The sequence below is a fragment of the Macaca fascicularis genome, chromosome 15 (genome assembly GCF_037993035.2).
Source record: "Macaca fascicularis isolate 582-1 chromosome 15, T2T-MFA8v1.1".
Lineage (NCBI taxonomy): Eukaryota > Metazoa > Chordata > Mammalia > Primates > Cercopithecidae > Macaca > Macaca fascicularis.
The window spans coordinates 72,099,650-72,117,351 of NC_088389.1; the positions used below are offsets into that span (position 1 = coordinate 72,099,650).

General features: G+C 38.3%; 1 protein-coding gene across 11 annotated transcripts in view; it reads left to right on the forward strand.

Moving 5' to 3' along the window:
- The window catches only part of CAAP1 (caspase activity and apoptosis inhibitor 1), a 52,620-nt gene that overhangs the window by 13,898 nt on the left and 21,020 nt on the right, over positions 1-17,702 (forward strand). For 2 of the 11 annotated variants that reach the window (XR_012424665.1, XR_012424667.1), the window contains one exon: positions 9,727-9,778. The exons of 5 other annotated variants lie outside the window; for them this stretch is intronic. Coding sequence is in view for 1 of the 6 variants with exons in the window: in XM_074017367.1 (XP_073873468.1) it covers positions 4,316-4,319 (4 nt within the window). In the remaining 5 variants the exon portion in view is untranslated. Of the gene's footprint in view, positions 1-4,315; positions 4,340-5,491; positions 5,775-9,726; positions 9,779-17,702 lie in introns of those variants that run through there. 4 more of the 11 variants (XR_012424664.1, XM_074017369.1, XM_074017367.1 and 1 more) reach the window with 4 other exon arrangements.

Below are 17,702 nucleotides of genomic sequence, written 5' to 3' on the forward strand. Positions count from 1 at the left end.
CCAAGCTGGAGTATAGTGTGCAGTCTTGGCTCGCTGAAACCTCTCTCTCCCACGCTCAAGCGATCCTCCCACCTTGGCCTCCCAAACTGCTGGGACTAGAGACTTAAGCCACCACGCCTGGCCAAAGTGGTGGATCTTGAGGAAAACTTGGTTTACTGAGGTCTGAGAACTCCTGTGGGGAAATGGAGGAAGATGGGGAATGGGAAAGGGAAAGTTAACATATATCTTGCGTGAATATGCCTGGTTACTTTCATTTTATAAGTCGAAGAGAGAATTGAATTCACCAGCTGTTTCCTGTCTCTGAGTCTGGGAGAACCGGAAAAAAACTGGGGAGTAGATATCTCAAAGAATAGTGGTTTACTTCTTCATTGTGGATCTGTGGAGGGAGAGACTGCTTTGCTTTCTGCCAGTTTCAGAGTAGCTGCTAAACCTGAGTCCCAAGGAATTGACCATAATGACATGCATAAACACATGCATGAATACATATATAACATCTTTAAAGGATCTTGATATCTGGAGAAAAGATTACTTAAAAGAAACAAAGCACATGCCACGCTAAATTAAACTGTTAGAGGAATGAACACTTGCAGGGAATAAAATGAGCTCTTATGGAAAATCAAGTGCAGCACAAATAATTATTCTTGGGCTGAAAAATATGATTTTTTTAAACTAAATTCTGTAAATTAATCAGAGTAGGGGATCGTTACTGTTAAGTCCCAAATTAGATGCCTGAAAGAATGGATCACAAAGCAAAAATATAAAAGATGGAAATCATAAGAGAAAATAATCAAGTAAGTTAGAAGGCTTTAGCATCCTCATGTATAATAAATAGGAATCCTAGAAAGAGAAAATGAAACATAGAAAGAAGAGGTAAAATACTAAATCATTAAGGAATTATTAAATAGTAATTCAATAATATAGGAATTTTTTCCTGTGTGATAAATATAGGAAAATATAACAAATATAGGAAATATACTTAATAAATATAGGAAAATTTTTCTGACCTGAAAAATTTTAGTCTTCAAATTTAAAGTGCTCACTGAGTTCTAGGCAGGAATGCAGGGAAAAAATAACATGGAAGCAGTTTTTTTTTATAAAGTGAAAAATTTAACAGCCTTCCAGTCAACATAACACATCAAAGAAGGAAAAAGATCAGATTTTTCATCTGCAATACCGGAAACTGTAATAAGATAATGGAGTAACATGTTCATACAACTGAAATTGCAACCCTTGCTTCTATACTTGGTTAAGTTACCATTCATCTGTTGGGTGAAAGAAGGATGCAGTTAGGCAGGAATGCAGAGTTATATACCCTTGTACTCATCTGAGGAAAACACAGTCATGTGACGATAATGGGGAGTTGTACTGAGAGATGTGTAGTTAGGTGATTTGTTGTGCAAACATAGACTACACTTACACAAACCTAGATGTTACAGGTTCAGTATCCTTTATTGGAAATGCTTGGGGCCGGAAGTGTTTTGGATCTCAGATTTTTTTTCAGATTTTGGAGTATTTGCATATACATACTGTTATCTTGGGGATGGACCCAAGTCTAAACATGAAATTCATTTATGTTTCATATACATCTTATATATATAGCCTGAAGGTAATTTTACACAACATTTATTTATTAAACAAATTATTTTAGAGGCAGGTCTCGCTCTTTTGCGGATGCTGGAGTGCAGGTGCAATCATAGCTCACTGTAGCCTCAAACTCCTGAGCTCAAGTGAACCGCCTCAGCTTCCTAAGCAGCTGGGACTATAGGCGTGTGCTACTGTCCCTGGCTTACTTTTAAATTTTTTGTAGAGACAGGGTCTCACTATGTTACCCAGGCTGGTCTTGAACTCCCAGCCTCAAGTGATCTTCCCACTTTGGACTCCCAAAGTGCTAGGATTACAGACATGAGCCACTGCACCTAGCCAATGTTACAAAATATTTTTAGTTTTTTTTTTTTTTTTTTTTTTTTTTTTTTGAGATGGAGACTTGCTCTGTCCCCAGGCTGGAGTGCAGTGGCAAGATCTCGGCTCACTGCAAGCTCCGCCTCCCAGATTCATGCCATTCTCCAGCCTCAGCCTCCCGAGTAGCTGGGACTACAGGTGCCCACCACCATGCCCAGCTAATTGTATTTTTAGTAGAGACGGGATTTCACCGTGTTAGCCAGGATGGTCTCAATCTCCTGACCTTGTGATCTGCCCACCTCAGCCTCCCAAAGTGATGGGATTACAGGCGTGAGCCACCGCTCCTGACCAAATATTTTTTGTTGTTGTTGTTGTTTTGAGACAGAGTCTCGCTCTGCCGCTGGGGCTGGAGTGCAGTGGCCGGATCTCAGCTCGCTGCAAGCTCTGCCTCCCAGGTTTACGCCATTCTCCTGCCTCAGCCTCCCGAGTAGCTGGGACTACAGGCACCCGCCACCTCACCCGGCTAGTTTTTTGTATTTTTAGTAGAGACGGGGTTTCACTGTGTTAGCCAGGATGGTCTCGATCTCCTGACCTCATGATCCGCCCGTCTCGGCCTCCCAAAGTGCTGGGATTACAGGCTTGAGCCACCGCGCCCGGCCCTGACCAAATATTTTTAATGCTTTTGTGCACCTGTCACAAGAGGTCAGGTGTGGAATTTCCCACTTGTGGCATTATGTTGGTGCTCAAAAAAATTCATACTTTGGAGCATTTTGGATTTCGGATTTTCAGATTAGGGATGCTTAAACTGTAGCCTACTACATACCTAGGCCATGTGATATAGCCTGTTATTCCTAGACTCCAAACCTGTACAACAGGTTATTGTAGTGAATACTGTAGACAGTTGTGGTACAGTGGTATTTGTGTATCCAAATATTGTCTAAACATAGAAAAGGTACAATAAATGATACACCTGCACAGGGCACTTACCAATACAGAAGTATGACCATTTATATAGAAAGTTTTAAGGAATCTCAAAAAAAAAAAAAAAAAAACCCTTTAGAATGCATATATGATAGAATAATGACCTCCCCCTCAATCAAGAGATATCCAGATTTTAATTCCCAGAATCTGTGAATATGTACTTTTAAAAGACAAAAGAGACTTTGCTGATGTGATTAATTAAGGATCTTGAGATGGGAAAACTCTTCTGGATTATCAAGATGAGAACAGTATAATCATGAGGATCCTTATATGAGGGAGATAAGACAGTTAAAGCCAAGAGATGCTGGGCTGGGCGCGGTGGCTCACACCTGTAATCCCAGCACTTTGGGAGGCCAAGGCGGGTGGATCACAAGGTCAGGAGATCGAGACCATGCTGGCTAATATGGTGAAACTCTGTCTCTACTGAAAAACAAAAAATTAGCCGGGCATGGTAGTGGGCACCTGTAGTCGCAGCTACTTGGGAGACTGAGGCTGGAGAATGGCGTGAACCCGGGAGGCGGAGCTTGCAGTGAGCTGAGATCGCGCCACTGCACTCCAGTGCTGGGCCACAGCATGAGACTCCGTCTCAAAAAAAAAAAAAAAAAAGGCAAGAGATGCTGGAAGCAGAGATTAAAATGATGTGCTTTGAAGATGGAGGAAAGATCCACAAGCCAGGGAATGTAGGCTGCCTTTTGGAAGCTGGAAAAGACAGGAAGGAAATAGATTTTTCCCTGGATCCTCTGCAAGAAATTACCTACAACTTAATTCTAGTTAAGACTTATTTTGGACTTACAACCTTCAGAACTGTATGAGGATAAATATATGTTCTTTTAAGCCACTCAACTTGTGATAGTATGTTAGAGTGGCAATAGAAAACTAATACAATGTACTTGATTAAAATCTGGACAATAAGCAAAGTTATAGATTGGTTGCCTAGAACAATAGGGTCATTTTCTATGACCTAAGCAATGTTTTAAAATTTTTGAAATTGTTTCCAACATTCCAAGTGAGATCGCACCACAATCTGGATTTCTTAGTTGCTCAAAAAAAAATCAGATCAAGCAACTTTCCGGGTGTGCCAAAAGTTAGAGCTGAGTGCTGCAGTTCTTTATATGACATTGTATTTCAGTGCACTGCCTACTACTTCATTTGCCTGAATGTTTAATATACAAAACGTTTATAAAATGAGACTCTGATTGAAGGGGAAAATACATAAAGGACAAAAGTTGGCTTTAGAAACAATCATATCAATTTGTCAGCTTCTTATCAACTAAGACATACAGCTTTTTTAATGAAGAAAAATAATTTCAAATATGTCTAGATTAAAAGCACTCTGTGTTATTAAAATACATGAAAAAATTTGGTGTTTTCTTTTAATGGGCGACCTATGCTTTTTTATTATAGTGTTTTTTTGTTTCTGTTTTTGTTTTTTGAGATAGGGTCTCGGTCTGTTGCCCAGGCTGGAGTGCAGTGGTGTGATCTCAGCTCATTGCAACCTCCACCTCCCAGATTCAAGCAGTTCTCCCACCTTAGCCTTCTAAGTCGCTGGGATTACAGGTGCATGCTACCACGCCTGGCTAAGTTTTGTATTTTTTAGTAGAGTTGGGGTTTTACCATGTTGCCCAGGCTGGTGTTGAACCCCTGACTTCAAGTGATCCACCCGCCTTGGCTTCCCAAAGTGTCTTTTATTATAGTTTTAATTAGAAAGGACATAACATCAATAGAATTGTCTAAGAAGCTGTGATGTGACATCTTTCAGTATGAGGTGTACATATATGTGTGTATATGTATGGTATTTAATGTAACCTATGTGTGTTAGTTTTCTTGTAACACATTAAAGATTTTAAGATACAGAATTATGCACAAGTGTTTTGAACAAGCTTTAAAGATTCTAAATTTATCTTTACAGTTTATCCTCTCATACTGCCAGCTTTATATATTCAAATTCTATTTCTCCTCTAAGGTCAGCTTTCAAATGTATTTTTTTTTCCAGATTTTTCTTTCTATTGCTGTTTTAAAGATTATTTCCCTACTTTTACCATACCTTAAGATAGCTCCTTTTTACTACCAATAGTAACAAGAAAGCAGTAGCCATAAGACATTTTTGATAGTGTGCTAGTTTGAAATTTGAAATTAATAATGAGTGTTACAACAGTTTTAATGGAGATGAAGATTAGGTACTGTGGAGATACAAAATCCATAGTTTCTAAATACCTTCATTTTTTAATGAATTTAGAAAATTGATTTCATGGAGGTAGTAAATAGAATGGTGGGTACCAGAGGTTGGGGTGGGTACGGGGAGAGGTTGGGTGAAGAAGGTTAGTTCAGTGAATATAAAAATACAGTTAGATAAAAGGAATAAGTTCTGGTGTTCAGTGGCACAATAGGCTACTGTAGTTAACAATAATTTATTGTTTATTTTGAAATAGGTAGAAGAGAAAACTTTAGAATGTTCCCAGCGCAAGGAAATGTTAAGTGTTTGAGGTGATGGATATTCCAGTTATGCAGATGTCATCATTATTCATTGTATGCTTGTATTTGAAATACCACATATACCCCATAAATATGTACAACCATTAGGTATCTGTAAAAAAAAAATTTTTTTTTTTAGATGGAGTCTCTCGCTCTGTTGCCCAGGCTGGAGTGCAGTGGTGCGATCTCAGCTCACTGCAAGCTCCACCTCCCAGTTTCACGCCATTCTCCTGCCTCAATCTCCCGAGCAGCTGGGACTACAGGCGCCCGCCACCACGCCCAGCTAATTTTTTGTATTTTTGGTAGAGATGGAGTTTCACCATGTTAGCCCGGATGGTCTTGATCTCCTGACCTCGTGATCCACCTGCCTCAGCCTCCCAAAGTGCTGGGATTACAGGCATGAGCCACCGTGCCTGGCCCAGGTATCTGTAAAATTTTTCAAAGAGTGAAAAAAGGCAAGGAATGGTATTGTCACCTTAGGGAAAAGAAAATGAGCAAATTTGTATTTTATTTCAGGTTGTCTAAAAACTTTAGCATGTATAGTTTTGTAGTGTTTTAAAACTATTAGGAATTGTGACAACATTTGTAAAAGTTACAGATTAAGACAACATTGCTTAACAAAGCAGCAATTTTAAGTAAATAGGTAGTATGGAGTCTTGGAATTAGAGTGTTGTCTCTGATCGGAAATGGGCTGGAAAAAAAGCTTTATTCTAGTTAAAATAGCACTAAAAATGAGAACAGGTATTAGTTTGGCCTGTAATATTAGATGATTATGTTCTAAAGAATGTGCTTATAATGAAATTTAAGTCTTGAATAACACAATAAAATAATCAGGATTGAGGTTTTATATATAAGGAATAAAAGTGTAAATACTGTAGGGAAATCTTAGCAAGTTTTAAAATTGCTTTCTCTAAATATCTCTATTAATTTTAAATGAATGTGCTTTTATTGAGTGATTTTGAGGGAGATATCAGTGAAAATGATGCTGCATTTTCCTACAGATGATAAACAGTGTTGAGATAGTATCATAGTTGTAGAAGATAAATAAATTTTTAAAATCTTAAGTTCTCAAAATAAGTTATAACACAAAGTAGGTACTTTTTCTTTTTGAGGCAGCTGCTCTCTTGTCACCCAGGCTGGAGTGCATTGGCTCAATCACGGGTCACTGCTGAAGTAATAAGTGATCCTCCTACCTCAGCTTCCTGAGTAGTTGGGACCACAAGCATGAGCCATGACAACCAGCTAATTTGTAGAGACCCTGTGTTGCCCAGGCTAGTCTCAAACTCCTTGGCTCAAGGGATCCTTCTGCCTCAGCCACCCAAAGTGCTAGGATTATAGGAATGAGCCACTGCACCCAACCAAAGTAGGTTCTATATGAGTGTTTTGGAGCTATTTTTTCTAGCCACTACTGCTTTCTTAGCAGAGGATGGGTGTGTTTTAAATTAGTTACCAAATTTTAATTTGAAATTGTTGACTTAAAAAAGATGCTGCTAAATAGGCCTTACATTTAGGCAATATGTATAAATGGAACCATTTTATTTCTAATGAGAATATTTAAATATCTAATATATTCCTTAGGGAATTGTTTGTAATGTGAGTAAGTCTTTGATGATAATTATTTTAGGGCATGGTGGCTTATGCCTGTAATCTGAGCACTTTGGGAGGCTGAGGTGGGAGGATTGCGTGAGCCCAGGACACTGAGGCTACAATGAGCTTTGATTGTGCCACTGCCCTCCAGCCTGGGCAACAGATTGACACTCTGTCTAAAAATATATACATTATATGTATATCTATCTGTTTAAAATCTCCATTTAAGTTGCCTGTTTTATAAATCTGAAATATGAGTGCTTTTGTTTAAAATAGAATACATGTATATTCTTAAAATATAAATTGATCAAAAAGCAAGTTGGTGTCATGTAATTACTAGTTACTACTCAAAGTGTACTGATTACTGGTTATACTAGATTTTAGTACATTGTAACAGTTATGTTTCTTACGTAGTCTGCAACGTACTGCACCCTTCAAAACAGGAGTTTCCTGCATACTGCCATTTATGGTCAGGGTAGGTATTTAGAGAAGACAGAATGAAAGAAAGTACGTAAATGTACGAGGTTTAATGACTGCTTTTGCAGTAAGATATTTATTCTTGAAAAATACTGGCTATTCCTTTGGCTCGATCAGTTGTCTTATTGAGAGCAGTAACTAGAATTACCTCTATAACCACTCTTCTATTGCTGAACCCTAGCAGTGATATGTGGTAAAACGCTTGCTGTTTGTTAGTTTAATAAATTTTCATGAGTGTATAGAGTTACATAGCCCTTCCGCTTACATAGCCCAATTGAAAGCCAGAGATTAAAAGCTGCATTAGATTTTTTGTTTATTTATTTTTGAGGTGAGGTCTGGCTCTGTTGCCCAGGCAGGAGTGCAGTGGCATGATCTTGGCTCACTGGAACCTCCACCTCCCAGGTTCAAGTGATTCTCCTGCCTCAGCCTCCCAGGTAGCTGGGATTACAGGCACCCGCCGCCATGCCCAGCTAATTTTTGTATTGTAGTAGAGATGGGGTTTCACCATGTTGGCCAAGCTGGTCTTGAACTCTTGACCTCAGGTGATCCACCCATCCCGGCCTCCCAAAGTGCTGGGATTACAGGTGTGAGCCACCATGCCCGGACTGCATTACTTTTTCTACCGAGCTATTATAACACAGCTACTCACCATCTTTTGTGTTTTTTTGTTTTGTTTTGTTTTGTTTTTTAAGACAGAGTTTTGCCCTGTCATCTAGGCTGGAGTGCAATGGCGTGATCTTGGTTCACTGCAGCCTCTGCCTCCCTGGTTCAAGCGATTATCCTGCCTCAGCCTCCTGAGTAGCTGGGATTACAGGCATGCATCACCGTGCCTGGCTGATCTTTGTATTTTAGTAGAGACAGGGTTTCACCATGTTGGCCAGGCTCGTCTCTTAATTCCTGACCTCATGTGGTCTGCCCTCCTCTGCCTCCCAAAGTGTTAGGATTACAGGCGTGAGCCACTGCACCCGGTCTCTTTTATTTTTAATAAGGAAAAAACATCCATGTCCTTTTTGATGAGTTGGAGCCATCCAGTAGGTTCAGCTCATGTCATTAGAATACTACGAATTTGAATTGTTTCAATTTAGGTGACATATATTCCCTGAATATGTATGTATAAAATAGCTTTCAGAGGGGCAATGGTGTTCAGCCAAATGATAACTTCTCTCAGTAAGTGTCAGCAAAACTGAACTTGTTGAGAATAAAAGAGTTCTCCTTAAACCACTATTAATAAACTTGAATGCAATAAAGTATTTGAGTAAAATTTACCGTGCTCTATAGAACTGCATTAATGGGCAGCATAAATCTGCAGTACATACCTAAGGAAATACTTTTATCAAAAATACAGACCTGAGGCTGGGCACAGTGGCTCACACCTGTAATCCTAGCACTTTAGGAGGCCAAGGTGGGAGGATCACTTGAGGTCAGGAGTTCGAGACCAGCCCAGCTAACATGGTGAAACCCGGTCTCTTCTAAAAATAGAAAAATTAGCTGGGTGTGGTGGCGCTTGCCAGTAGTCCCAGCTACTTGGGAGGCTGAGGCAGGGGGATCACCTGAACCGGGGAGGCAGAGGTTGCAGTGAGCTGAGATCGCGCCGTTGCACTACTCCAACCTGGACAACAGAGCGACTCCGTCTCAGGAAAAAAAAAAAAAAAAAAAATTATATATATATATATATATATATATATATGTATACACACACACGTGTATATGTGTGTGTATGTATACATATGTGTGTGTGTCTATATACACACCCCTGAGATCTAGGCCTCTTGGGAATTATCCAATTGGGAAATTGACCTGTGATTCAGACAACTCAGATAACCACTCTGGAATGTATCAGTTGTTATGTACCAGTTACTTATTTGCTTAACTCTATCACAGAGAAATTTTAATGTACAAAAAAGAAAAGACAGCAGTACGATGAACCCTTGCATACTTATCACTCATTATGTCCCTTCCATATGACTTTAAACACCCTCCTCCCAGTTTTTCTAATCTGATTACTTTGAAGCAAATCTTGACATAGTTACTTTTAAATAGGAAACAGATAGGCACCTTTCCAGAATCTATAGAACTTTTCCTTAGAATGGGAGAGCATGAGCTTGCCAGAAGCCCCAGATGGGATCTTCATTTCAATCAGGTGGTATGCTTGGCAACTGTTTCCCTGTGGGGAACTCTGAGGGACTTGGGAAGCATTGTTACCTGTTTTTGTAGCTGCTTCTGGGTAAAAAAATAAAAAATAAAAAATAAAAGTTATTCTATTACAGAAACCTAACTTTTAAACTGTATCTATTGTCATTTTTCCATCAGTCAATTTACTGCCTCATCCTGCTGCTCAAGCACTGGGTTAGATGATTAGCAGGTATTTTTCCTTTTTTCTACTCTTTCTCTATCACTTTTTTTTAAAATTGAAGTTTCTCTTAATCACTTAACTGATTTGTTTTATTAATTGTTCATTTCATTTGAAAAATAAATTCACTAATGTTCACAGTGTCCTAAATTGGTTGTTAATGACTACTCTCTAATAATGCCCATGTACCTGTCCCATCATTTAAACTGTTTGCTTACCAAGAGTCACTCATCTCTGTTTCCAAGTCAATTTATAATTGTGTAATTTAAATATGTAAACAGGTTAACTATTAATAAGAAAAGATTAATTGATTAAATTGTTTTGAGTTTGGGAAAATTCGAGTTTCTAAAAAGTTGCACTCAATTAGCTGTAGGGAAACAGAATATCTGGAGGGGCATTGTATAAATATAAATGGGTTTTTTTTCACATTCGGATTTTTTCATTTTAACTAAGCCAAAACTAGAAATGTCAACAATGGTTTATGTGAGTAGGATGATATGGAACTCTATTCCATGGATTTGTATTAAAGGTAAGGCCGTGGCCCCATTTCCAAATTGGTGAATTAAAGATGTTTTTAATTTTAAGTTAATAAAAAATGCTCAAAATTACATAATTTAACTTCAAAAAAAGTGTTTCCTATGTTAATAAGTTTTTTTTTTTGGTGGAAGTAACATTTTCTGTCTGAGTTAAATAAAAGGAATTTCACTGTATTAGGTTTTATTTTGGTTTATTTTATGGTTCATTTTTTATTTTTATTATGAAAAATATCAAGCATATAGAAAAGTAGAAAGAATGGTATAATCAACTCCCATATGCCTGTCATCTAGATCTAACAGTTATTACAGTTTTCCATGTTTGCTTCATCTATTTTCTTGTAGTATTTTTAGTATATTGCAGATGTTTTTTTTTTTTTTTTTAGTATATTGCAGTTTTTTTTTTTTTTTTTTTTTTGAGACGGAGTCTCGCTGTGTCGCCCAGGCTGGAGTGCAGTGGCCGGATCTCAGCTCACTGCAAGCTCCGCCTCCCGGGTTTACGCCATTCTCCTGCCTCAGCCTCCCGAGTAGCTGGGACTACAGGCGCCCGCCACCTCACCCGGCTAGTTTTTTGTATTTTTTAGTAGAGACGGGGTTTCACCGTGCTAGCCAGGATGGTCTCGATCTCCTGACCTCGTGATCCGCCCGTCTCGGCCTCCCAAAGTGCTGGGATTACAGGCTTGAGCCACCGCGCCCGGCCTATTGCAGATGTTTTAAATCTAATTTTTTAATTTTAATATTTGCCTATACAGTCATATCTTTGTAACACTTAATGTAATTAGCAATAATTCTCTAATATGTGATATTTATTTCATATTCAGATTTTCCCAGATGTTCCCTAAAGGTCTTTTACATGTGGTTTCTCTGAAGCAGAGTACAAGCAAGAGTACACATTGCATTTAGTTGTTCTCCCTTTTTTTTTTTTGAGACAGAGTCTCTCTGGTCACCCAGGCTGGAGTGCAGTGGCGCGATCTCGGCTCACTGCAAGCTCCGCCTCCCGGGTTCACGCCATTCTCCTGCTTCAGCCTCCAGAATAGCTGGGACTACAGGCGCCTGCCACCACGCCCGGCTAATTTTTTGTATTTTCGGTAGAGACGGGGTTTCACTGTGTTAGTCAGGATGGTCTCGATCTCCTGACCTCGTGATCCACCCGTCTCAGCCTGCCAAAGTGCTAGGATTACAGGCATGAACCACCACGCCCGGCTGTTCTCTCCCTTAAGTCTCTTTTAATGTAGAACTGTGTCCACCTTCCTATTGTCTCTTTGCTTTTTTATTAATAAATGATCTTGTTGAAGAAAGTGGGTAAGTTGTCCTGTACACCTGTTGGCTTTATCTGATTGTATCTTCATGGTGTTATTTGACTTGTTCCTGTATCCTCTGATTTTTCTTGTAAGCTGGGATTTATTAACTTTTTAAAATTATAAGTGTGTTAGTTTCCTATTGCTGCTATAACAAATTACCGCAAACTTAGTGGTTTAAAGCAACACATATTTATTCTCTCATAGTTCTGGAGATCAGAAGTGAAAATCAGTTTTTCTGGGCTAAAGTCAAGGTGTCAGCAGGGCTGGTTATTTCTGGAAGCTCTGAGGGGAGAATTCATTTTCTTGCCCTTTTCAGCTTCCAGTTGCTGCTTATATTCTCTGTATTGTGGCCCCTTCCTTCATCTTCAGAGCATATCACATCATTCTCTGCTTCCAGGGTGATATTGCCATTTCTTCTGACTCTGACTTCTCTTACATCCTTATAAAATGATTACTGTGACCACATTGGGCTCGCCAGAGTAATGCAAGATAATCTCCCCATTTCAAGATCCTTAATCACAATCACAAAGTCCTTTTTTGCCATATAAGGTAACATTCACAGGTTCCGGGGAATCAGAATGTGGGCATATTTGGGGGACTGTTATTCAGCCTAGCATAATAAGGAAGAAATAGTATGAAGTTGAAGATAACTCCTGTTGACTTTCAAATAAAAGCAAAGTTGTATGTACATATATAATAGATAAATAGATAAATTCAAATAGTACACAAGTTTAAAATGAAGATAAAAACCTTTCTGTTTCACCTTCTGATCTCACCCCATCCTCCTCCCATACTTGTTCTTTCTCCTAAGCAGTACTATACTTCTAAACCTTTTTTGTGTCAGGGACCCTTGGAAGTCTAGTGAAGCCTATAGATTCTTTTTCAAAATGATATTTGCTCTTTTTTTTTTTTTAATTCATGGATTAAAACAATTAGAAAGGAAATAATAATAAAATAGTTAATATTAAAATATTTTGTAATATGGTAATATACTTATGAACAATAAGATCTAGCAGCAGTTCTAATAACTTTCATAATTTTAAAGTACAGAATAAGTATGAACAGTATTTTGGATGTGTGCAACAACTATATTATGTGAAAATATGTGTGATTTCTAATGGTGACAGAATCACAGATACTAATACCTAGAAAAAATGGATTCTAGTGAAAATACAGATGTAATTTTTCCCCATGTGGCTATGTGGAAAATCCCCCCACATAGCCATATCTTAATCCCTAGAATCTGTGAATGTTAGTTTATATAGCAAAAGGGACTGCAGATATGATTAAGTGGGATGGTGAGTTGGGAAGATATTCCTGTATTGTTTTGGTGGGCTCTAAATGCAATCACTTGCATGTATCGTTATATCCAGTGTCCTTATATGAGGGAAACAGAAGGGGATTTGACAGTCTTTGAGACAACTATATGATAACAGCATAGGGAAACAGAGTCAGAGATGTTGGCTTTGGAGATAGAAGAAAGGGCCTTAAAGCCTGTGAAACAGTGTCTTCTATAGAGCGGTGATCCCCAACCTTTTTGGCACCAGGAACTGGTTTCATGGAAGAAAATTTTTCCACCAGGGAATATGGGGGGAGGATGATATCTGTTCCACCCCCAGATTATCAGGCATTAGATTCTCATAAGGAGCTTGCAGCCAAGATCCCTTGCATGTGCATTTCACAATAGGGTTCGCATTCCTATGAGAATCTAATGCTGAGGTGGGGCTCAGGCCGTAATGCTTGCTTGCCCACCACCGCTCACTCACCTCCTGTGCAGCCCGATTCCTAACAGGCCATGGATTGATACCAGTCTGCAGCCCAGGGGTTGGGGACCCCTGCTGTAGAGCATCTGGAGGGATTGTGGCCCTGCCAATGTATTGATTTTGGGTAATTTGTAGTGATTTTGGGCTTCTGGACTCCAGAATTGGGAAAGAATAGATTTTTGTTGTCTTTCAGTCAGCAAGCTGTGGTAGTTTATTACAAAATTCATAGGAAACAAATACACTAGGCAAATTCACAAATCTTCTGAATTCAATCCATACACCTGGCAGTAAGGAGATGGAGATGGTCCAATATTCCAGGTTAAAGTCCCGAGCTTCAAAGGTAACCACTGTTAACCTTTTCTTGTGTGTCCTCTTATTCAGAAATGTTATACCAGAGTGAGTGTTTGTCTTCATGTATTGTCAGTTTCTTAACAACTTATTTGAAATATAAACCCATACACATAATACAAAGATTTTTAAAGGATATAGTGAGAGTAAGTCTCTCCTTTTGCCATTCCCTATTCTTTCTTCCTATAGGCAATCACAGTAAACCAGTTCTTGGGTATCCTCCCAGAGGTATTCTGTACATTTACATATATATGTATATATTTTCTTCTCACACAAATGGTAACATATTGTACAAACTATTCTGTACCTTTTACCATTATTTCTTCCATATAACGATGTCTTTCTCTTGGACTTCGTCCTACCCAGTACATATACTTAGGCCTATTTACTATTCCATTGTTTGGTACAGCAGAACATAAACAGTCTCTTATTAGACATTTAAACATTTTATTAGTGGCCATTTAAAGTTATTTACTGGCCACATGTGGTGGCTCACACTTGTAATCCCAGCACTTTGAGAGGCCGAGGTGGGCGGATCACTTGAAGTCAGGAGTTTGAGACTAGCCTGGCCAACATGGTGAAATCCCGTCTCTACTCAAAGTACAAAAATTAACCAGTCATGGTGGTATGCGCTTGTAATCCCAGCTACTCGGGTGGCTGAGGCAGGAGAATTACTGGAACCTGGGAGGCGGAGGTTGCAGTGAGCCGAGATCGCGCCACTGCACTCCAGCTTGGGCGACAGAGCAAGACTATCTCTAAATAAATAAATAAATAAAATTAAAGTTATTTACTGTCTTTTGTTAGTACTGCGAAACCTTCCTAGGCCTCAATTTTCTCATCTGGAAAATAGAATCCTACCTCACAGGGTTGTTATGATGATTAAATGAGAAAATGATTGAAAGTCTTTAGAATTAGTACTTGCCCACATGGTAAGCATTGGAAAAAAATGTTACTGTATTTGTTTTGGAATTTTTACTTGGAATCTGTAACAATGACTATTCTACTTTATACCGATGAGTACTGGGGATTTCCCCTCCATTCCTCTTATGCTACACAAACCTAAAGAAACCAATAAATTTGTTGTTTTTTGTTTGTTTGTTTGTTTGTTTGAGACAGAGTTTCTCTCGTTGCCCAGGCTGGAGTACAATGGCGTGATCTTGGATCACCACAACCTCTGCCTCCCGGGTTCAAGTGATTCTCCTGCCTCAACCTCCTGAGTAGCTGGGATTACAGGCATGTGCCACCACGCCTGGCTAATTTTGTATTTTTAGTGGAAACGGGGTTTCTCCATGTTGGTCAGGCTGGTCTCAAACTCCTGACCTCAGGTGATCTGCCCACCTCGGCCTCCCAAAGTGCTGGGATTACAGGCATGAGCCACTGTCCCCAGCCAAATTTCTTGGTGGTTTTTAATCTTTACTATTGCTTAAAAAATTCATTGGTATGTGTCTATTTTTTTCATTTATTACAAAACTCATTTAGGAGAAAGCATATATTTGAATGTATAAAAGGATTTTTCTCACAATTGAGATCAATTTGTTATATTGACATTATTTTCTATAAATTCAGTTCTCTTAGACACAAAGAGCTGACTGCTTTTGGGTTGGTAAAGGATCATAAATTGGTTATCTAGACACCACTTAATGTTCTCATATCCTTTGTAAATTGTATTAGGCTATATAATATGTAGAATGTTTGACATAACATAATAAGTTTATTCAAAATAACAGTTTTTCAGAAAATCTTTACAGAAAGTATTACTAATCACTGGCAATATTGTGACCTTAAATGCTAGATAGCATTCCACATTTTAAAACCTGCATGTTTGCACCTTTAAATGTCCATACAAAGTGATCTAATGCTGATTTTTGAAATTAGAAAGGACATTAAAACAGTAATATAGGGATAGAGCAAAGAGGAGATACTATACTCACCTCTTTGATTCCCTTTAGTCACTTTAAAATAAAACAGAGCCCCCTATTTAGGAAATTGCCTATTCACAAAATCTTGGAGTCGCAGGGTAGGGGACAGTTTATATACAATGAAGCCTTAGAGAATCATGGGTCAGAAAAAGCACTGGGGTGTGGTAACTGATCCTTTGATTTATATTATTTGAACAGAGGAAATGGAGATAAGGTTTCCTTCAGCGGGTGTAGGATTAAATTTTGCTGTCTGAGGAAGGGGCTTGATGAGAGACACAACAGAGATGTGAGTTGATTTATTTGCCGTTATTTTACATTTGAGCAAGAAATTTATACCCACCACCCACATTTAGAAATATAGGAGTTCATATGTGTGGTTGATCTTTATTAAGTTCCACAGATCTCCCCAGTGTATTACTCTGATTTTAAAAAAATCATTGAACTGTAACAAAGGATGGACAGTGGATAGCTTGTGGAGGTAAAATAAAGTAAGTTAGACTGATGTTGGTTTCAGAACTTAAATCTCAGTCATAAGTATAGGGCTCTCGTGATTCAAGGCCGAGCTTGTAAATTAAGCTGCTTTAAAGGAGTGTTGGAGATAGGAGAAGTGAATTAGAAATATAAAAACAGAGCTGGGTTAGGTGGCTCATACCTGTAATCTCAGCACTTTGGGAGGCCAAGGAGTTCAAGAACAGCTTGGGCAACAGGGCAAAATACCACCTTTACTTAAAAAATTAGCCGGGCATGGTGGTGCACATCTGTAGCCCTAGCTACTTGGGAGGCTGAGGTAGGAAGATTTCTTGAGCACAGGAGGTCAAGGCTACAATGGGCTGTGATCACTGCACTCCAGCCTCCTGGAAGACGGGGCAACAACTTGTCTCAAAAAAGAAAACAGGCTTTTTTTTTTTTTTTTTTTTTAATTTATTTAAATGGAAAGGAGCACAAAGATAATTGCAAAATTCATAACCAAAACTGGTTTTGGCAGTGTGTTCCCACCCTCTCCCCATTCCTCTTTTTCCAGTTGTTTATAAAATTCTTCCTTAAAGTGTTTGATAGAAATATTTGAATGTCATTTAAATATAAAGTGGAATTGCTTTAGTTTTCCTGATTCTGGCACCTAGTATGTCTTACCACCTGAGAGGGGACAAAATTTTTATTTTCTTAAAAGTAGAATTAAAAAGACATGTACACATAATTTTCTTACAATTTAAGACATTTCCTTTTTGTAAATATCTTGCCTTTTATGCCATTTATTGGAGATCTTTAAATTGTATTAGAGAATTTTATATTTTAGTCATAAAGTACATCTTGTAAAAATTGCTAGTATAGATTTTAAATTTTCAAACTATTGAAAACTTTCTGGGATTTTTTTTTTTTTCCTTTTTCTTCAGGTAATACCGACAGCATCTAACTTCACTTTTCTGCCACAGGGTGGTGTACAATACTTACTGTCTGAAATTCTGTTTGGTGACTTCAACAGCCTAATAGAACCCAACTTAAAATAGAATGTTGTAGAAGTTCACTTTGGGCACTAAAATAAATTGTTGTATGAGAGAAGATAGTCCTTATAGAGGGGTCCAATTTTTATTTAAAGGGGCTCTAAGGGGTTTTCATAGGGAAGGCAGTTATATTGAGTTATTAAAACATTTGGAAACACTTTCAGACATTACAATGTTGCAAGAATAAGAATAGTACAAGAAATATCCATATACCCTTTATCAGGATTTACTTATTGATCTTCTATCCCATTTGCATACTAACTTTTTATATATGTATATTTTTCAATGAAACATTGGAAGCTAAGTTATATACATCATGACACTTTTCTCTATATGTTACACTGTGTTTTTCCAAGAGAGAGATACTCTATTATGTAACTGTAACACAGTATCAACTTGAGTAAATTTAACATTGATACAATACTTTTATCCAGTTCCCCATCAGTATTTCAGTGTGTCTTTTGACTCAGTAATGACCTTCATAACAATTTCCCTACCAGTTCAGCAGTCTCAGGTCAGTTATAACATTTAATTGTCTTGGCTCTTTAGCAACCCTTGAACCTGGAATAGATC